Genomic DNA, 22,763 nt, shown 5'->3' with positions numbered 1-22,763 from the left:
CAGTGACTCTACTGAGAGGAAATGGGTAATGACTAAGGAGCACAAGGAAGTTTCTGGGGTGCTAGATAATGCTGTACTTCTTAATCTGGGTGATGCTCACATAGTTATGTATGGTTTGTGAAAATCCACCAAACTTTATAAATGATTAAGTATAAAATCCTGTACAAATTATACTTCATTAAAAAAATTCAATTATAAAAAGACGTATCAGCCAAAAGAAAAAAAAGAAAAGAGCAGGAAGTAGGAAGAAATTTACTATTTTTAAGTAAACATACATGTTTACGGATTCAGTCCGTAAAGTTTCATGGTAACAGTAAACCAGAGCAGCACAGGAATGATTGCCTGAATGATTTAATCAATTGAAACACACTGCTCAGTTACTAAATCCTAAAGAAAGAGAATCCAATGATTATTAAAAAAGCATTAGCTGAAATATACGATTAATTATTTTAATATTGCTATGAAGATATGTCTCAGTAAGCACTAATTACAGTACTAATATTAAAAAGTCATGTTGATATATGGCAAAAACCAATACAATATTGTAAAGTTAAAAAATAAAATTTAAAAAAAAGTACTGATATATGAAAGCCACTCAGTACACATTCATTCGTTTATTAAATTTAAGTATTCATCAAGTGTTAGACTATGGAATACTATTATAGACCTTGGACTGTAAAAAAGAAAAAGATTTATTTTTCATAAAGTGCCTCACAGTCCTAGAGACAAAAGGAGTCCTACCTGTGTAGGAAGAGGAAGCAGATAAGCACAGGATACTATGGGAGCACATTCAGGTTTTCCATATCTGCTGAACTTTCTCAAACACCCCTTTCTAAAAAGAAATACTTCTAAACAGGAGCATGTGCAAACAGGCTATCAATGGCTAATTAATGGCTAATTAAACTAAGCCCCCCGTCCCGCCCCACCCTCTGGACTTTTAGGAACAAAGGTAAAGTGTGGAAATGGTAGTGGCTTCGACACAGCACAAAGGCCACTCACACCCACTGTTTGGTTGCAGACGGTCTCCAACACAACATTGACATTATACTTGTTCTAGAAGGAAGCTAGATTCACTTTTCTGTATACATGTTACATATGCACAAAAATCTACCTTCTTTCCCCGTTAACTGTAGAGACTTGGATCTGATGAGTGGAAATGAAGTTCTCCTTTTCAAACTCATATCATCATAGGAAGAAAAACACCTAACATTAAGAAAAATCAACATTGGGAATGATGAGTAAAATACATATAATTTACTCTGTATTTGGGGTTAGGTGAATGCTAGAAAACTGTACATGCCATATAGGACTTATCTCTAAGGTAACACTCCAGTTATAGATACCACATGTAAAAAAAAATTCACCAATTCTTCTCTAAAAGGTGCTGTATTAAAATACCTATTCTCCTCCTCCCCCTTTGAATTCCACATTGAAGTATCTTTCACAACCACTACATGGGTTTTTTACGTACTTAGTGTTTTCTCTATCAGAGTCTACAGAACCTTCCAGGCACAGGACCCTCTCACTAGTTCCAAGTTTTTAACATTTTGGTTTCAAGATAATCATATGGGGAGAGAAATTATCTCAGTATCTTTCACTTGCTCAAGTTTCTCAAATAAGAGGAAAATTGTGAAATAATGCTGACTTACCTTTTAGGGCTTGGATACTGATTACTTTTAGGAAGTTTTGAAATATAATCTCCATCAAATTGGGAAGTGTTTCGACAACGCTGCATACAAAGCATCAGTCCCAAGACAACACAGAGAACCAAAGATATGACAAGATAGCTCTGTCGATCTGAAACCTGAGATGAGAAGAGAGCTTAATAACAGTTTGAAAATCATATTAGGAAAAAACACTGAAATCTAAAGTTCAAAGGACAAACCATTTTAAACATTTTTTTCAAAGTTCTTCAAAATCATAAATGCAGGCCAAGTCCTTTGCAAATGTACTACAAAGGCAACATTCTCCTTTTTCTTCTTTCCCCCTCTCAATCTTTAAAAATTTTCAAACCCATGGAAAAGTTTAAAAAATAGTACGATGGACATATGTATGCCTTTCACCTATGTTCTCCAATCTTACATTCTGCCACATACATTTCATTTTTTATCATTTGTACTATCCTTTTGAGTGAGGAAAAAAAAATGCTCCTACCTGTCTTTCTCATACAAAACTAAACCACCCATTACCCAGTGATTTAAGCCTAAGGATCACCCTTAATTCCTTATGACCTACATCCAAATTCCCAACAAGCTTGTCCTTCTATCTCTTAACTATATCCTGAGTTTAGCAACTCCACACTATTCCCCACTCCTAAAATCCTAAACCAAGCCAACATCACCTCATTCAGGCTATTTCAATCACTTCCTTAATTGGTCTCCTCCCTACTTGCGCTCTAGATGGTCTCGAAGAAGCAATTTTCCACAGAGCAAGTAGAGAGCTCAAAGTGCTGTCGATGAAATGATCCATGTTACTTCTTTACTTAATACTTTCCAATGACTTGCAATTATGAGAATAAAACTCAAACTCTAAACTGCCTACAAAGGGCTACATGATCAGGTCTCTGCCGATTTCCTGAACTCATTTCTTACCCTCACCTCTCACATTCACTCTGTTCCAGCTACACCAGCTTTGTTTTTTGTTTTTGTGAATTAAGACCTTTGTTGCAAAATTAATTATCAAGCAAAACATAAGAAACTATGCACTTGGCTTCATGGGCCAAGTGCATAAACCCACAGGAATGCCAGGCCACAGTGCAAACTACAGAATCCGGGGATGAGGTAGGTCTCCATGAACAGACGTGGAATGATGTCTGTTATGTATTGCACACCAGCCTTCTTTCCGACCCCAAGCACATTGCACTGTTTTTAATCACAGGCCCTTTGTCCTACTTCTGCTACTAACAGGCCTGTTCTGACCCCAAGCTCTGTGTGGATGCTAACTTCTCTTGAGCACTCAGTTCTAACGCCACTTCCTCAGGTAAGCCTTCCAACACCACCTGAGCCAAAGCAGCAACACTTAGAGCACCACTAGTCCACACATAAACGTGTCATTCTCTACCAGGGGCTACTGACTGCTGTATGCCTAAACCAAGGACTGGATAGTTCATGCCTGACACACATTTGTGTTGCAATAAATGCTTCTTAAATCAATGAAAAGTTTGTTTCATTAAGCAGCTTAATGGGGCTTCCAGGTGGCTCAGTGGTAAATAAAAGAATCCACCTGCCAATGCAGGAAACGCAAGAGACACGGGTTCAATCTCTGGGTTGGGAAGATCCCCTGGAGGAGGATACGGCAACTCACTCCAGTCCAGTCTAGAAAATCCCATGGACAGAGGAGCCGGGTGGGCTCTAGTTCATGGAGTCACAGAGTTGGACACAACTGAGCAGCAGCAAGCAACTTAATAATAAGCTTTTCTGAACTGAAAATGAAGTATATACTGCAACTACCAATGGTTTTCAAAAGGCCTAATAGAACTGCTTTATAACTGTATTGTAGCTAAGGCCTAAGCTATGAAAGCCATGTTTTCCAAAGCATTATGATAATTAATGTATTTCCATAACTTTAAACCACCACATTCTGGTGTTCTGTAAAAGCTCTCTAGAAATGACAATCTTCTTGGATTAAAGTTCTTAGATATGAAGCCAATCTTTATGACACTGTTTCCTACAGTACCATCAGTAACAATTACCTCATGTTTTAATTCTGCTACTGTTGTTGATAAATTTGAAACAAGCTGTGTCATGTTGGTCAGCTGTGCTTGCAGCAATTGGATGGCTTCAGTTTGCCGCTGATCCTATAATAAAGGAAGAAATAAATATTTTCCTTTGTGTTTCATGTACACATTAGCTACATTATAAATTCAAATAAAATAATCTAGAAAAACTGTTAAATTCCTCAAGGCGGAGTGACATATTAATAGGTAGCTCTTAATGAATGAATATTATAAATCTGGACCAGAAATTAAAAAAAAAAAATCTAAAACCCTTAAGAATCTAATTAAGACTTCAACCTTTCTCCCCGACCTGAGCAAACAAAAACACCTTTTGCCATTCACTGCTACCATGTAGAATATTGCCTAGCAAACTCTAATAAACTACTTCTCAAGTTAATGTGGACTCTGTATGTGTAAAACAGTATATAACCAGCTATCTGCAAAATTGTCATTTTGTCAAGTGTGATTTTTCTAAACCAAAGCAGTCAATACAAAGACACACTGAAAAATTTTTGAAGAATGTTTCTGGATACAAAGCAGGCTCATACCAAGAAGGTCTTAAAAGTTCTATTTCAGAGCATGATAGGGTGAAACTTAGGAAGTCACACAGTCAAAAAACGACAATGGATCATCTAATCAAAGCTAGGTTATCACCAGTGAAAAGAAAATCATCAAGAACACCCATCTATCAGAATTTTAGAAACTTATAATGAGCAAACATATATTTATTTAAAATATCACTTACATGCATATTTTAGAAGCTTATGCAATATGCTCATGGTCATGAACCTACACTAAGCAGACTGTACTGAAAATGTGTACTTACTAGTAAATTTTGGAAGAAGGAAAAGAAGGCAGCAGGAAGTCAAGAAAATCTAGCACTTTAATTTAGGATCTTATGTGAAATATCTACATAGCCATTTATGATTCTAAAGTTAAATATTTCAACTTTACATTTAAATAAGTTTTAAGTCTGGACTATGTATGGGGGTGGGTGGGGGTGGAGAGTAGGTGGATGTATAAAACTGTAACAAGAAGTTTCACTTACTTCCCTCACTGTGATCCACTGTGGTACTTTCTATCCTATTTCATCTTTTTAAAATGCTGAATGTGAGTCATTAAACTGTTTCTTTTGACTCACATTTGACAAACACTGATAAACTGCAGACAGTTTTAAAGGATAAATTATTAAATTTATGATATTGGTTAACACTTCTAATCAAGATTTATTTCCAATAGTGCTAATGGTACACAAGATTATTTTAAAAGTACTTAAAGAATCTTTCATAAAACATAGACTTACATAGAAAACAAACAGAAAATATAGAGGGAAATATTAAAATTAATAAAGAACTAAATAAATACTGTGTTCATGGGACAGAGGACTTAAGACTATTTAAAACATCAACTCTCCAAATTGATCTATAAATTCAACATAATCCCAATCAATACCCAAACAGGTTTTTGTTTCTGGTAGCAAATTCTAAAATCTATGTTAGTCAAATCCAGATTAGCCAAAACAATTTTGGAAAGGAAATGCAAAGTTGGAGGATTCACACTATCTGGTTTCAAGAGTTCCTATATACCTAGCCATCACAACAGTGTAGTATAAACAAAAAGACAAGTAGATGAACAAAACAGAAGAGAAGCCCAGAAACACAGCCACATGTATATGGCGAATTGACTTAAAATAAGTGCAAAGAAAATTCAGTGGAGAAAAGATAGTCTTTTCAACAAATGATGCTGGAAGAAAGGAATATTCACGTTTCTCAATCCCCTAGTCCTCACAAAAAAGCACTTTGATCCATACTTTATAACACTGTAACACATAGAATTTAAAATAGATCATAAACCAAATGTAAAACTAAAACTATAGAAATTTTAAAAGAAAACATAAGCAAACAATCTTTGTGACTTTGGGTTAGGCAAAGTTTCTGCAGAGCAAAGAGAAAACAGGTAAACAGGGCTTGAACAAATTCTGCTCTTTAAAAGAATGAGAAAACAAGTAATGGATTGGGAGAAAATATTTGCAAAGCCTGTCTCTGATAAAGAACTTGTACTTAGAATATGCAAATAACTTTCAAATCTCAACTGAAAAAAAAAAGTAGGTTGGAAGAATTTTACTTGGAACCACAATTATGTGTCACAAATTCAGAGTAAGATGCAACTCTGCAACTTGAGACTTCTTTACCTCATTTCATCATCCTTTAGTCCCAAATAGCCTTTATAAAAGTATAAAATTTCTTCATCATGGTAACAAACCATAAAAACAATTATTCATGAACATCACATTTAATGGTGAAATACAGAAATCAATCCCTTAAAATCAACAAGACAGGGAAATGGCTACTATCACCAGTCCTATTGTATCACTGTATAGCTCTAAGTAAGAGATAAGAGAAAAGAAGAAGAAAAAAATACAAGGATTAAAATGAACTAGAGCTGTTCTTACTTACAAACAAAAAAACTGTCTATATAGAAACCCACAAATTATTTTAGAGTTTAACAAAATTTCAAAAAAGACCACTACTCTTCTACCCACATATATATACATACAAATCTTGAAATGTAACATGAATAATGCTCAAGAAAATTTTCTCTTGGGTATATACTGATACTAAGGGCTAGAAATAGAAAGCACTGTATTACAGAGTAATCATCAACTATCAGGGAAAAAGTGAACGAACATTACTGATCCTTCTAACCAGACAGGGCCTATAAAATTCAATGGAACTTTATGTAAAAAGTAAGACATGAAGATGACCAACCTGCTCCTCTGCTATTCTTGAAGTATTCTGAAGTTTCACTATTGTTTTATTGAAAGCCTTTTGCATTTCTTCCATTTGTTTTCGGTACCTATGGAGTAACAATTGATTTAAATTGGTTTTAATTTCTTATTTACTAATTTATTTTTGGAAATATACTTCTGATTTCAACATACGAGATAAAGCCATATTTCCGAAAATGACTCTTATTGAGGTCTGTGCAATAAAGGAAAACTTATAAAGGTAAAATAAAGAGGTCCCTTGAGGTATTTGCTACCTCAACAGCAATTCTATGCTCCTTGTTGCTATAGAAGATTTACGGTCAAATACATAGTCAATTTATAACAAAAGATCTATGAATACACAATGGGGAAAGGACAGTCACTTCAATAAATGGTGCTAGGAAAACCAAACACCCACAAGCAACAGAAACTGGACCCCTATCTTACACCATACACAAAAAACTCAAAATGTATATAAGACTTAAATGTAAAAACTGAAACAACAGAACTCCTAGAAGAAAACATAGGCAGTAAGTTCCTTGAATTCAGTCAGAAATGTTTTTTGGATTTAACACCAAAAACAAAAACAGGTTGAACTATATCAAACTGAAAAGCTACACAGAAAAAGAAACCATCAACAAAATGAAAAGGCTACCTACCAAATGGGAGAAAATATATGCAAGCCATTAATTAATCTTATAAGGGGTTAATACCCAGTATATTGAGTACATCCAGAATTCATACAACTCAACAGCAAAAAACAAACCATTTAAAAATTGGCAGAGAATTTGAATATTTTCCCAAAGAAAACAAATAGATGGAAGAAGATGAAATGATACTCAACATCATAAGGGACATGCAAATCAAAATTACAATGAAGTTATCACCCCCCACCCCATCTATTAAAATAGCTATCATCAAAAAGACAAAAAAATAACATGTTCGAGAGGATGTACAAAAACAAGAACGCTTGTACAGTTGGTAGGAATGTAAACTGGTGTAGACACTACAGGAAGCAGTATGGTAGTATCTCAAAAAATTTAAAGCAGAACTACCATATGACTTAGCCATTCCACTTTAGAGCATTTATCTGAAGGAAACAAAAAACACTATCCTGCAAAGATACCTGCATCCCATATTCACTGCAGCATTATGTACAATAGCTGAGAAGTGGAAGCAAACTAATCAACAAAAGAATGGATAAAGAAATGTGGTGTGTGTATACCATGGAATATTATGCAACCATAAAAAAGAAGGAAGTTTTGCCATTTGTGACAACATGGATGGACCTTGAGGGCCTATGCTATGAGAAACATGCCAGAGATGGACAAATATCACATGATCTCAATTACATGTGGAATTAAAAACAAAAATCTTAAACTCATAGATACAGAGAACAGACTGGTGATTGTCAATTGCAGGGGGAATAGGTGGGCAAAGGGTACAACTTAAAATGATGAAGTAATAAGACTATATGAAAAAGCAAAAAGATAGGACACTGAAAAGATGAACTCCCCAGGTAGGTAGGTACCCAACATGCTATTGGAGATCAATGGAGAAATAACTCCAGAAAGAATGAAGGGACGGAGCCAAAGCAAAAACAACACCCAGTTGTGGATATGACTGGTGACAGAAGCAAGGTCCGATGCTGTAAAGAGCAATATTGCATAGGAACCTGGAATGTCAGGTCCATGAATCACGGCAAATTGGAAGTGGTCAAACAGGAGATGGCAAGAATGAATGTCGACATTCTAGGAATCAGCAAACTAAGATGGACTGGAATGGGTGAATTTAACTCAGATGACCATTATTATCTACTACCGTGGGCAGGAATCCCTTAGAAGAAATGAAGTAGCCATCATGGTCAACAAGAGAGTCCAAAATGCAGACTTGTATGCAATCTCAAAAATGACAGAATGATCTCTGTTCATTTCCAAGGCAAACCATTCACTATCACGGTGATCCTCCAAATCTATGCCTGAACCAGTGAGGCTGAAGAAGCTGAAGTTGAATGGTTCTATGAAGACCTACAAGACCTTCTAGAACTAACATTCAAAAAGATGTCCTTTTCATTATAGGGGACTGGAATACAAAAGTAGAAAGTGAAGAAATATCTGGAGTTAACAGGCAAATTTGGCCTTGGAGTACAGAATGAAGCAGGGCAAAGGCTAATGCAGTTTTGCCAAGAGAATGCACTGGTCATAGCAAACACCCTCTTCCAACAACACAAGAGAAGACTCTACACATGAACATCACCAGAGGGCCAACACCGAAATCAGATATATTATATTCTTTGCAGCCAAAGATGCAGAAACTCTACAGTCAGCAAAAACAAGACCAGGAGCTGACTGTGGCTCAGATCAGGAACTCCTTATTGCCAAATTCAGACTTAAATTGAAGAAAGTGGGGAAAACCACTAGATCATTCAGGTATGACCTAAATCAAATCCCTAACGATTATACAGTGGAAGTGAGAAATAGATTTAAGGGACTAGATCTGATAGACTGCCTGATGAACTATGGACAAAGTTCGTGACATTGTACAGGAGACAGAGAACAAGACCACTCCTAAGAAAAAGAAATGCAAAAAAGCAAAATGGCTATCTGGGGAGGCCTTACAAATAGCTGTGAAAAGAAGTGCAAGCAAAGGAGAAAAGGAAAGATGTAAGCATCTGAATGCAGAGTTCCAAAGAATAGCAAGGAGAGATAAGAAAGCCTTCCTCAGTGATCAGTGCAAAGAAATAGAGGAAAGTAACAGAATGGGAAAGACTAGAGATCTCTTCAAGAAAATTAGAGATACCAAGGGAACATTTCATGTGAAGATGGGCTCAATAAAGGACAGAAATGGTTTGGACCTAACAGAAGCAGAAGATATGAAGAAGAGGTGGCAAGAATACACAGATCAGATCAGATCAGTCGCTCAGTCGTGTCTGACTCTTTGCGACCCCATGAACAGCAGCACGCCAGGCCTCCCTGTCCATCACCAACTCCCGGAGTTCACTGAGACTCCCGTCCATTGAGTCAGTGATGCCATCCAGCCATCTCATCCTCTGTCGTCCCCTTCTCCTCCTGCCCCCAACAGTCAACTATTTGCATGAGATGGCCAAAGTACTAGAGTTTCAGCTTTAGCATCATTCCTTCCAAAAAAATCCCAGGGTTGATCTCCTTGCAGTCCAAGGGACTCTCAAGAGTCTTCTCCAACACCACAGTTCAAAGCATCAATTCTTCGGTGCTCAGCCTTCTTCACAGTCCAACTCTCACATCCATACATGACCACTGGAAAAACCATAGCCTTGACTACACAAACCTTTGTTGGCAAAGTAATGTCTCTGCTTGTGAATATGCTATCTAGGTTGGTCATAACTTTCCTTCCAAGGGGTAAGTGTCTTTTAATTTCATGGCTGCAGTTACCAACTGTAGTGATTTTGGAGCCCAGAAAAAGAAGGTCTGACACTGTTTCCACTGTTTCCCCATCTATTTCCCATGAAGTGGTGGGACCAGATGCCATGATCTTCGTTTTCTGAATGTTGAGCTTTAAGCCAACTTTTTCACTCTCCACTTACACTTTCATCAAGAGGCTTTTTAGTTCCTCTTCACTTTCTGCCATAAGGGTGGTGTCATCTGCATATCTGAGGTTATTGATATTTCTCCCGGCAATCTTGATTCCAGCTTGTGTTTCTTCCAGTCCAGCGTTTCTCATGATGTACTATGCATATAAGTTAAATAAACAGGGTGACAATATACAGCCTTGACGAAATCCTTTTCCTCTTTGGAACCAGTCTGTTGTTCCATGTCCAGTTCTAATGTGCTTCCTGACCTGCATACAAATTTCTCAAGAGGCAGATCAGGTGGTCTGGTATTCCCATCTCTTGAAGAATTTTCCACAGTTTATTGTGATCCACACAGTCAAAGGCTTTGGCATAGTCAATACACAGAAGAACTGTACAAAAAAGATCTTCATGACCCAGATGAGCATGATGGTGTGACTGCTCACCTAGAGCCAGACATCCTGGAATGTGAAGTCAAGGGGGCCTTAGGAAGTATCACTACAAATAAAGCTAGTGGAGGTGATGGAATTCCAGTTCAGCTATCTCAAATTCTGAAAGATGATGCTGTGAAAGTGCTGCACTCAATATGTCAGCAAACTTGAAAAACTCAGCAGTGGCCATGGGACTGGAAAAGGGTTAGTTTTTATCCCAATCCCAAAGAAAGGCAATGCCAAAGAATGCTCAAACTACCGCACAATTGCACTCATCTCACATGCTAGCAAAGTAATGCTCAAAATTCTCCAAGCCTGGCTTCAGCAATACGTGAACCGTGAACTTCCAGATGTTCAAGCTGGTTTTAGAAAAGGCAGAGGAACCAGAGATCAAATTGCCAACATTCGCTGGATCATTGAAAAAGCAAGAGAGTTCCAGAAAAACATCTATTTCTGCTTTTATTGACTATGCCAAAACCTCTGACTGTGTGGATCACAACAAACTGTGGAAAATTCTTCAAGAGATGGGCATGCCAGACCACCTGACCTGCCTCTTGAGAAACCTATATGCAGGTCAGGAAGCAACAGTTAGAACTGGACATGGAACAACAGACTGGTTCCAAAGAGGAAAAGGAGTACGTCAAGGCTGTATACTGTCACTCTGCTTATTTAACTTATATGCAGAGTACATCATGAGAAACGCTGGGCTGGAAGAAGCACAAGTTGGAATCAAGATTGCCGGGAGAAATATCAATAACCTCAGATATGCAGACGACACCACCCTTATAGCAGAAAGCGAAGAAGAACTAAAGATAAAGAGCCTCTTAATTCAAGTGAAAGAGGAGAGTGAAAAAGTTGGCTTAAAGCTCAACATTCAGAAAACTGAGATCATGCCATCTGGTCCCATCAGTTCAGTTGAGTTCAGTCACTCAGTCATGTCTGACTCCTTGGTACCCCATGAACTGCAGCAGGTCAGGCCTTCCTGTCCATCACCAACTCCCAGAGTCCACCCAAACACCCATGTCCGTTGAGTCAATGATGCCATCCAACCACCTCATCCTCTGTTGTCCCCTTCTCCTCCTGCCATTAATCTTTCCCAGCATCAGGGTCTTTTCAAATGAGTCAGCTCTTCGCCTCAGGTAGCCAAAGTATTGGAGTTTCAGCTTCAACATCAGTCCTTCCAATGAATACCCAGGACTGATCTCCTTTAGGATAGACTGGTTGGATCTCCCTGAAGTCCTAGGGACTCTCAAGAGTCTTCTCCAATACCACAGTTCAAAAGCATCAATTCTTCAGTGCTCAGCTTTCTTCACAGTCCAACTCTCACATCCGTACATGACCACTGGAGAAACCACAGCCTTGACTAGACGGACCATTGTTGACAAAGTAATGTCTCTGCTTTTTAATATGCTGTCTAGGTTGGTCATAACTTTCCTTCCAAGGAGTAAGCGTCTTTTAATTTCATGGCTGCCAGTCCCATCACTTCATGGCAAATAGATGGGTAAACAGTGGAAACAGTGGCTGACTTTATTTCTGGGGGCTCCAAAATCACTGCAGATGGTGAATGCAGCCATGAAATTAAAAGACACTTGCTCCTTGGAAGGAAAGTTATGACTAACCTAGACAGCATATTAAAAAGCAGAGACATTACTTTGTCAACAAAGGTCCATCTAGTCAAGGCTAGAGTTTCTCCAGTGGTCATGTACGGATGTGAGAGTTGGACTGTGAAGAAAGCTGAGCACTGAAGAACTGATGATTTTGAACTGTGGTGTTGGAGAAGACTCTTGAGAGTCCCTTGGACTGCAAGGAATCCAACCAGTCCATCCTAAAGGAGAACAGTCCTGGGTGTTCATTGGAAGGACTGATGTTGAAGCTGAGATTCCAGTACTTTGGCCACCTGAGGCAAAGAGCTGACTCACTGGAAAAGACTCTGATGCTGGGAGGGATTGGGGGCAGGAGGAGAAGGGGACGACAGAGGATGAGATGGTTGGATGGCCTCACTGTCTCAATGGACATGAGTTTGGGTAAGCTCCAGGAGTTGGTGATAGACAGGGAGGCTTGGCATGCTGCGGTCCATGGGGTCACAAAGAGTTGGACACAACTGAGCAACTGAACTGAATAAGAATATAACATATAGCATGTTGACTACCGTTGATAATACTGGATTGTATATTTCAAAGTTGCTAATAGAGTAGATCTTAAAACTTATCAATAGGAAAAAAACCTGTAACTACATGGTGATCATATTAACAGATTTACTGTGGTAATCATTTAGAACATATACAAATATCAAATCATTGTTATACCCGAAATAACATAATGTTACACATCAATTACATCTCAATTAAAAAAAAAAGGTTTACCATGCGTGATTTCAGTGGTTCCTTAGTGGGCGTAAAAAGGGTGGGAGTGGGGAGAGGCTTGAGCAAGTTATGATGCAAGCATGCACACACACCCACGTATAATTTGCCAATAAAGTATATGTATGAATTAAGAAGCAATATCTTTTAGCATATAATGATGATTTTGAGGCTGAAACTCCAATACTTTGGCCACCTGATGCAAAGAGCTAACTCATCTGAAAAGACCTTGATGCTAGGGAAGATTGAGGGCAGGAGGAGAAGGGGACCACAGAGGATGAGATGGTTGAATGGCATCATCGACTCGATGGACATGGTTTGGGTGGACTCCGGGAGTTGGTGATGGACAGGGAGGGCTGCCTGCTGCGGTTCATGGGGTCGCAAAGAGTCGGACACGACTGAGCGACTGAACTGAACTGAACTGAATGACTTTAGAGACATTTCATTAGTAGCATTTTAATTTAGGAGGATTAGGAAAAGGTAGTATTTCAGAAATTCTGGGCACTGAGCTCCTTGTGGTTACAAAATGTTGGAAAAGTCCTAAGGCACAATGACACTTAAGGAACAACAACAATAACAAAAATTGGCTTAAAAAGTGGAGAACTGTGCCAGGGGTCTTCATCACTGCATAAGCAAACTGACATTGCCTCTGGCATTTTATAAGCACAAGAAGATAAATTATTACAACTAGGACTAGGATTCTGGATACTTGCTGAAAGAGTTCAAATGTTGCCTAATTATCTAGTTTAGTCTATTCCAGTATTCACTTATTTAAATTCTTAATTAATACCTAGTCAAGTTCCACAAAGAGCTTTAAGGTCTATAAACTTTAATTTTTCCATGACTGCTCTGGGAATGAAACAGCAAAAGTAGCTAAAGTTAAGCAACAGGAGAAAGGAGAAACTGATATAGATAATTCAAATTTATTATGTCACTTAGTATTTCTAAAAATGAAAATCACTTCTTAAAATTACTGACCAACATCCAAATAACTTTCTCTCTCCAGCTAAAATGCTGCTTATTTCTATTACATTCATTGTTTAGCCGCTAAGCTGTGTCTGATCTCTTGCGACCCCATCAACTATAGCCTGCTAGGCTCCTCTGTCCATGGGATTTCCCAGGCAAGAATACTGGAGTGGGTTGCCATTTCCTTCTCCAGGGGATCTTCCTGACCCAGGGATTAAACCCATGTCTCCTGCACTGGAGGCAAGTTCTTAACCATTGAGCCCCCAAGGAATCATGAGATAATTAAATCCTCTCTTTTAGTCAGATTAGACTCTGCTACTTAACTCACTGTGCAAAGTAGATTGTGCTAATTCATAAGAAAGCTTACCTTTGACTAAGTTCCTCCAGGTAGCGACCACTGAGAGACATGTTAACTTCTAAGGCTTTAATACGGTTATTAAGTCTCATAAATACTGATTCCTTTTGGTTTGATCCATGTACAAGATTTCCATTAGCATATCCTAGATCTGAGGAGTTTTGCAATTCAGCATAAAAATCTGTAGCTGTCCTCTGTAACCCTCTTAAAAGGACATCTTCTGGAGACTGTTCGTCGTCTTTTACTTCAGGTAATGAAGAAGAATCCACCACAGGAGTGGAAATTTGCTTTGGTGTGTCAGCTATGTTCATTTTGGCTTCCCCAGCTTCAATGTCTGGCATAGTAGCTGTGTTTACAGGTGGCACTATTGTTTCAGATAGCTTTGTGGTAATTCGCATAGAGTTTATGTCTTCTTTTACAACATTATCCATTACTTTATCAAGTATTTTTGTTTCGGAGATCACAGTTGGTTTCTCTATAGAACTAAAACTCTCAGATCTTTTTTCTGTTTCATTATCAACCTCAACAGAACTGTCTTGGGGAATCACTTGTGATGGTGAATGCCCTGCCTCATATTTAACAGGCTCAGATACTTCTATTTTAGATAATGAGTTGATTTCTGGAGTAACATCTAAGAGAACAGATTGAGAAAGAGTTTGAGGATGGCTTGGTTCAAGTTCAATTGCATCTAAAGTGTGATTAATCAAATCTTCCTGGAGCACACCACTTAAATCATCTAGAACACTGGTTTCAGCGTCCTTTTCCTTATTACTGTCTGGCTCTCCACCTGGAGGCTGCAATAATGAAACATCTACTGGTTCTTCAGGAAGTACTAGTGGTGGTTCAGCTGACATAAGATACTCTTTTTGTTTACTCAGAGCAGTTCTGCTGCGTTGCCGATAACGAGCAACTCTAACTGAACACCATTTATATATATATTCCGAAAAACTAGAAATACAACAAATTGTGGTGAGTTCACTGCAAAATATTTGTGTCTCTGACTCAAACCAAGGTGATGTTTCATCCTCTTGTTCACCACTACCCAGAAGGGTCACTGTAGAAGGACTTGCCTCCTCCTCTTCTTCTTGAACTAGCTGTACAATGGGACTTTCTTTTGTAGTATCTGGTGACAATGACTCGATGTCATGTACGTGTCCTTCAGTGGTTTCAAACCTAGAAATACATATCCATAATTATGCTTAAGGAAAATAAATGTATCACACATAAGATAAAAAGAAGGGGCAGTACAGAAAACACTCAAATTTACTTTGAATGAATTACTATCCTTTAAATCACTTTCATTATAAAAACAGTATTATTCAGGAATGGTACAGAAAGATAATCTATCAAGTGACAAGCCAGATGATTCAAATCACCATATTTACCAAATCAAGTTTGTCTTTAATCCCTATTTAAGAATAGTTTGTTATGCGAATATTTCCATTTACTGAACATAGTACCTTTACTGAATATATTTCCATTTAGTGAAGATAGTATCCTTCCTCCCATATTCATCAATATCACAAGCTTTATCACCCCTTATATCAGAAACTGAGCTACCCAAGGGCTATGCAAGTCCCAGTTAGAACAAAAACCCAGGACTACGAATGCACTTTGTGCCTGAGTATCCTACTTTCAAGAGTCATCCTACAGTTGGCCCTTGAACTGTATGCAGCGAGTCAGAGCTGCAGCCTTACACACTGTGTAACTTACAGCCTGTCCTCCATATCCACAGTTCCTCTATACTTTAGTTCTGCATCCACAGATTCAACCAACCGAGATCATCTGTACTGCAGTATTTACTAACGAAAAAAATCCACGTGTAAATAGATCTGTACACTTCAAACCCATTATTCAAGGGTCATCTGCAGATTTCTCAAAGATCATTTCTCTGTGGAGATTTGAGGAATTTCAATGTGGCATTACACACACACACACAGGATTATCTGCTCTAGAAAGAAGAAAATATCCCTACTCCCCCCAAATAATCACAGTATTATCTAGGCTAATTTTCTGCTATTGAAAGCTAAATACTTAACCATTGTAATGGAAATCCTGGCTAATAATAAACTATTAGTGTCACTAACTTAGTCCTATCTTTGGTCTCTGGAGTATGCGTGTCCAGTAGGGAAGAGTGGGGAATTCAAGCTGGTGGGAACAGTGTTGAAAATTATGTGGTCCCTTCCAAGATAAAGGTAATGAATTTCTAGGTGCAGGCTTTGTAGCAACAAAGGTATAATTTGAAAAAAACAAAGTAATTTGAATACCAAAAAGAAATCTTCATATGTAAATTTTCCTACTGTGAAACACTACTAAAATTGCCAGGAAATGTCTTTAAATGAAGTCTAATATCGTAACAGCAAAAGTAGGAATAAAAAACAACCACCAGTATCTAGGGACTTCCTTTGCAGTCCACTGACTGGAACTTTGTCTTACAATGCAGGGGTATGAGTTTGATCCCTGGTCAGGAGAAGGCGATGGCGCCCCACTCCAGTACTCTTGCCTGGAAAATCCCATGGACGGAGCAGCCTGGTAGGCTGTAGTCCATGGGGTCGCCAAGAGTCGGACACGACTGAGCGACTTCACTTTCACTTTTCACTTTCACACATTGGAAAAGGAAATGGCAACCCACTCCAGTGATCTTGCCTGGAGAATCCCAGGGACGGGGGAGCCTGGTGGGCTGCCGTCTATGGGGTCGCACAGAGTCGGAAATGACTGAAGTGACTTAGCAGCAGCAGCAGCAGCAGGAGGCTAAGATCAACAGATGCTCAGAGTCAAAAAACCAAAACAAAAGTAATATCATAACAAATTCAATAAAGGCTTTAAAAATAGTCCACATTTAAAAAAATTTTTTTTCTACAGAAAATTTTTTTTAAAAGACAATATCTAAAAGCTGGACTTTCATTTTGTTGATAATAAAATAGTAAACAGACTAAATTAAAACATAATTAGGCTAAGCTTCCCTTAACAGATGATACAGATATAGACAGCTGTATATAGTCTCTACACAATATTTCTTACAACTAAATTGAATAATTTGGTAAAAATTAAGTTATACTATCTTTGTGTTGTGCTGTGCTTAGTCACTCAGTCGTGTTCTTCTCTTTGCGACCCCATGGACTGTAGCTTGCCAGGCTCCTCTGTCCACGGGGAATCTCCAGGAAAGAATACTGGAATGGGTTGCCATGCCCTTCTTCAGGGAATCTTCCCAACCAGAGAAGATCAGGGATCGAATTCAGGTCTCCCACACTGAAGGCAGATTCTTTATCATCTGAGTCACCAGGGAAGCCCTATCATCTATATACACTCTAATCAGAGTTACACTTTAAGAAACTCAAACCTGGGAAAAGAAAGTAAGTCATCATTTCATAAAAACTTTTGAGTGATACTGTATCATGGATTCTTTTATTTTTTTCAGAGGACTGCCATATAATCATCAAAAAGAATTTAAAACAAACATACATGAAGAAACATTAAGTAAAGAAACTTATGTAAGAATATCTACTAAAAAACAAAACTCTAAAGCAAAAGAGTAAAAACTGCTACATTAGCCAGATGTGGTATCTTTCAATAAATATTTACACACACACACACATGAAGGGGTAAATGTGTGTGTGTGTGTAAAATAAAATTAGTTTTGAAAAATAAAGACATACTATGTGTTAGTCACTGAAGAACCTAGTTACAAAACCGAGACAGATCCACATAATTAGAAACAGCAAGAATTTCTATCCCAGAGATTTCTTAGGACCATCTAGGAATCAGTAACACATAATGTTATATTTCAGGAAAACGCAAATTTGACACTGTGCCCGTCAAAGCACAAAAATCTCATTTTTAAATTAACATAGTTACCTTGAAATTACAGCTCCAAAGCTCACTGAGGTTTCATTACTTATTACCTTGAACTGTTTCATGTAAATATCTTGCCTCATTATGTAGAGTTCCTCTGAGAGAAATGTCTGTCAAAGTTTACAGGGAGTATATCTAATGAAATATACATAGCTAAATTTATAATAACTATAACCAGATTATCCCAATAACCCAAATCATTAATAAGCCTATCTATTTTAGATCAGAGGTTGAGGTACAAACCTTAATCACCTCTACCTCTGGTCTAGAAAAGACCAGAATTTGAGTAAGCTCCGAGTTGGTGATGGACAGGGAAGCCTGGTGTGCTGCAGTCCATGGGGTCACAAAGAGTCGGACACTACTGAACGACTGAACTGACTGACTGACGCATATATATCCCTGCCCAAAGTAACCACTGCAACCTGGGGAAAGACCTGTATCATTCAATTTCAGAAACTGAACACTCCAAGAGTAAGCTGTGTGACCAACACATCGTTTAAAAATCACTGCTCTAAGTATTTCAGGTATCCTGTATAGCTTTCTAGGCATAGCACAGATATATAAATAATCAAGGCTTTTAAATCCAAACTCAATAAAAACAGGTCTTTAAAATTTGTCCTCAAACTTATACCTGCAGAGTTAATTATTTGCAATAAGGAAAAGATTAAGTATTGTAAATAATAAAAGTAACACTATATCAAAATAACGCACATTTGGTCTATCTACGGTGAACTGCCAGTATACAAAAAGCAACTCAAAGATGTTTTAAGTGGCTGTGGAATGTCTGTCCCATGATTCGAAGTTTTTCATTTTCCACAGATCACAAATACCTTTTTATGTACAAGTATATCTCCCTTTTAATAGAACTCTAATATCCCAATATAACTTACTCATGTGATGGAACAGGAGCTGAAACAGGAGCTGATTCAGGCATTTTGGGTGCAGCTGTGGCAGAAGCATTCTCAGATATAGTTTTATTTCCTATTTTAAGAAAGATGTCCATATTGAGTTTAATTTTAAAAAGCTATACCATGAAAATATTTCACTATAACAAATAAGGAACTTTAGATTCTCAAGGGAGAAGAAAAAAGGCAAACAGGTTTTCTACTGCAGACTCTGCTTTTTTTTTTTCCATCAAGTTCTTTTAAAAAGAAATAATCATTGAAAGTCACAACTCTAAGTAGTGCATATTCTTTCTCAACTTCTCAGAAAATTAAAGCAAGTAACTATGAGTTTTGCGTAATCTTACATGATTAATAAGACACTGGAGTTAACTAAAGAGAATAAGAAGAAATAAATGGGACATTTTAAGTTTGCACTTAGAACTAAATTTTATTGAAGTATATTTGACATACAACATTATATCCATTTTCATGTGTACAACGTAGTGATTTGACATTTGTATACACTGCAAAATGATCACAATAAGTCTAGCTGCCATCTGCCACCACACTGCATTCCCCATGTTATATATTACAACCCCATGACTTATTTTATAAATGGAATGAAGTATTTTTGAAAACAAAAAAAGGGCAAGATTGTTTCCCCTTGTTCATAATATTCATATTTCTATTACTTTCTAAATTGAATTGCTATTTGGTAAATAAAAGCATACTTCAAGTAACCATTAGAGCATCAAAACCTCAGGAAAGAACTAGGGATAAAATCAATACTTCTACAGCAGGTTAAGAGTGAAAAATCAAATTAATGATTTTTATATAGACAAGATCCTATTTATTAAAGAGAACTTGTGAAATTCAAATAAACAATGAATAATAGAAGATTGGCAAGTTCCTTTGAATGGTTTCTGTATTTCTAAATAAAAAAATCAAACTGCTTGGCTTATTAATTAATTTTACTAACTAGGAAGACCCCTGGAGTATCATATATTTAAAAGACCCATAAAATGATTAGGTACCTTCTGTCAGGTCTTCAGTTTTTGCTCCCAGAATATTAGCGGCAATATTCACCATATTTAGAATGGCATCTAAAACAAAATTCAATCAGAAAAAGATACTAATACACCTAAATATTTTCATATAACTGATATCAGATAGTAAAAAACCATTTGTAATGGTCTTTTGCATTTTTTGGACTAATTACGTTTTCGCTCACCTTACTATTAGTCCAATACAGGATACAAATTTCAGGCAAAAAGTATTATATATAAATCTGAACTTTTATATTCAGAAGGATTTTAAAATCTAATTATACTTTTTTTACAAAACTTCTCCAAACCTTTCAGCAAATACTACCTTCAGCATATCACAAGATTCAAGTTATATTCAGCATATAGCCTGCACTGAGACAGGAAAAAAATGTGACAACCAAAACCCATAATTTACAGAAAAGCCTTGTTTTTTTTTTTTTTAAAAAAAAGGTTCTACAGTTTAAACCAAAAACAAACAAAAAATCCTTTTCCTAAACATGTGTCTTTCATAGGTAAAAATAAATAGGAAGATTATTCTTCAAAGGACAGCAGAAAGACTATTTTCAACTATGAATATAAAATATCTAAGTAATATGGTTAAATCCCAAATTGACACTGCATAGAATCATGCCTTTGATGACCTATAACAATGTTTTATGGACAATAAATGACAAATTCTTTTCTGAACTGGGTGAATATAGGCACAGGAAGATGAATTAAAAGTCAAAGTCATAAAACTTAAGTGCTGTAGGTAAAGCAATCTGCATACTTTCTAATTCTTCCTCTCTTTCCAAAGTGGTTATCTCAATGATGAGTAAAGTGCTACAAACCTTAATATCTACATAAACGGCTGAAGATACATGAGGACCACGAAATATCATAACTCCATAAAAAGCTGGCTTGGAACAGAAGACTTCCTTCTAGTAATTAAATGTAATTTCACAGGAAATTAAATTCCAACTCCAATCTAATCTCTGAAATTCTACTAGAAGGTAATTCACCAGGTTTTTCTACCATTAAAATACTAACATCTGGCAGGGGCTACATATTAAACCTCATCACTTTTTTCCATCTTGGTTTCCTTTCCTAAAAGAGATCTGAGTTTTCATCACACATTCATGAAAACCAGAGATGTGAGAAGTAGGAAAGGATCTAAAGAAGGAAAAGCTAGCATATTCAGAAGGTTGGGAACAAGCCAAGCACTGTCACCTGGTGCTGATACTGTAAACATACGTTTTATGACAGGTAAAAATAGGAGATTTTAGACTTTTAAATGTGATAACTAGTAGTACATAATTATTAATTTTAAACTTTACATAACTATGATTCTATAATCTGAAAGACAACAAGCAGTGGTACTTTGTTTCCAATCATTACTTGAACACACAAAAGCTTTATATTTGCTTTTGAAATATCTAGGATTATTGGTCAATCCTGTCCTTTCACCTGGGAAACTGTAAAAACAGAGAAGCAGTCTTAGATCTTAGGCTAAAGGACACCTCAGCATAAAAACAGGAAATGGAAACTCCATTCCCTTATAAACAAAACTTAAGTAGCAATGGAAACTTTGTATTTCCTCATAAATCAAATTTTAATGTCAACCAATATTGCAAGGAGATCAAACCAGTCAATCCTAAAGGAAATCAGTCCTGAAGATTCAGTGGAAGGACTGATGCTGAAGTTCCAATATTCTGGCCACTTGATGTGAAGAGCCGACTGATTAGAAAAGACAGTGATGCTGGCAAAGATTGAAGGCAGGAGGAGAAGGAGACGACAGAGGATGAGATGGTTGGATGACTCTATGGACATAAGTTTGAGCAAGCTCCTGGAGTTGGTAATGGACAGAGAAGCCTGGCATGCTGCAGTCCATGGGGTCACAAAGGGTCAGGACATGACTCAGCGACTGAACTGCACTGAATATTTCAACAGTAGTATCTGATCCTCTACTTAGCCTGACAGCTGAAGTTCAATCAAAATTGACTGCTCACAGAACCCAAATTCTGAAATTAAGTTTATATTCTAAGTCCCTTATACTTGCTTCAAAGGGCAATCTTACTTCAGATTTCAAATTTTTGCATTTAAATTTTTTGGTATTATTATTAAAAGCTTTAAAAATCTGTATCTGTTGATCTGTGTAGAGAAAGAAGTTTTAGAGTACTACTTTTTAATATAAATTTTTATACTAGTACCTAAAATAAGGAAGATTTGTACATACTACTCATCATTTAAAAATATTGTTTATTATTTCAGAGAGCCATTTGGTAACAAAAGCAAAATCTGGCAGATTCTTCTTTCTCAGCCCATTTAACCTATTAAGAAATAATCTTGCTATGTTCACAGAATGCTGTCAAATACAGTTTTTTTCTTTTGGGAGAAAGCAGCTTTGTGAATTTTCTTACCAGTCTCACTTTGCATCTAAACACATGACTACTTGTCACGATCATAATCTAATCACTGAAAAGCCTTCAGAAAGGCTAAAGGGTAAAAGCAACAATTTGGAATATAGTGCAATACTAGACTCCTGCTCTCAATTTCTCATGGATTTGCCAACTCCTTTCTCTTGAATTGGGTAACTTATTCATCCCATCCCATTACTTTAGGAATGAAACTCTCTCCTACGGACCAAATATCAACATGTTATATACACTAAGTCCCCAACACACCAATGGCTCTTTTTGATACAGAAAACCAAATGCCTATGCTACAACACAAGACAAACCAGTAAAAAAACTACTTCCTCCTATGTGTACTGAGCTACTAACTCTGCAACACACCTACCTTCATTCTCTGTTACTCCTTCTAGGATCTTAAAATAAATACATTCATAAAAAGTATTCTGA

The 22,763-nt window shown here is 37.1% G+C and overlaps 1 protein-coding gene across 7 annotated transcripts in view; it reads right to left on the bottom strand.

Moving 5' to 3' along the window:
• SUCO (SUN domain containing ossification factor) overlaps positions 1 to 22,763 on the bottom strand; it is an 89,676-nt gene that overhangs the window by 11,165 nt on the left and 55,748 nt on the right. For 6 of the 7 annotated variants that reach the window (XM_024976721.2, XM_010813240.4, XM_010813242.4 and 3 more), the window contains 7 exons: positions 19,912 to 19,980; positions 18,884 to 18,974; positions 14,154 to 15,314; positions 6,484 to 6,571; positions 3,692 to 3,796; positions 1,650 to 1,804; positions 1,112 to 1,203 (listed from right to left, as the gene is read on the bottom strand). In XM_024976721.2, coding sequence (XP_024832489.1) covers positions 1,112 to 1,203; positions 1,650 to 1,804; positions 3,692 to 3,796; positions 6,484 to 6,571; positions 14,154 to 15,314; positions 18,884 to 18,974; positions 19,912 to 19,980 — 1,761 coding nt within the window. Of the gene's footprint in view, positions 1 to 741; positions 833 to 1,111; positions 1,204 to 1,649; positions 1,805 to 3,691; positions 3,797 to 6,483; positions 6,572 to 14,153; positions 15,315 to 18,883; positions 18,975 to 19,911; positions 19,981 to 22,763 lie in introns of all 7 variants that reach the window. The other variant, XR_811924.4, reaches the window with a different exon arrangement.

Source organism: Bos taurus, chromosome 16 (genome assembly GCF_002263795.3).
Source record: "Bos taurus isolate L1 Dominette 01449 registration number 42190680 breed Hereford chromosome 16, ARS-UCD2.0, whole genome shotgun sequence".
NCBI lineage: Eukaryota > Metazoa > Chordata > Mammalia > Artiodactyla > Bovidae > Bos > Bos taurus.
The sequence above is the reverse complement of the archived record's forward strand: the minus strand, read 5'-3'. Positions and strand labels throughout refer to the sequence as shown.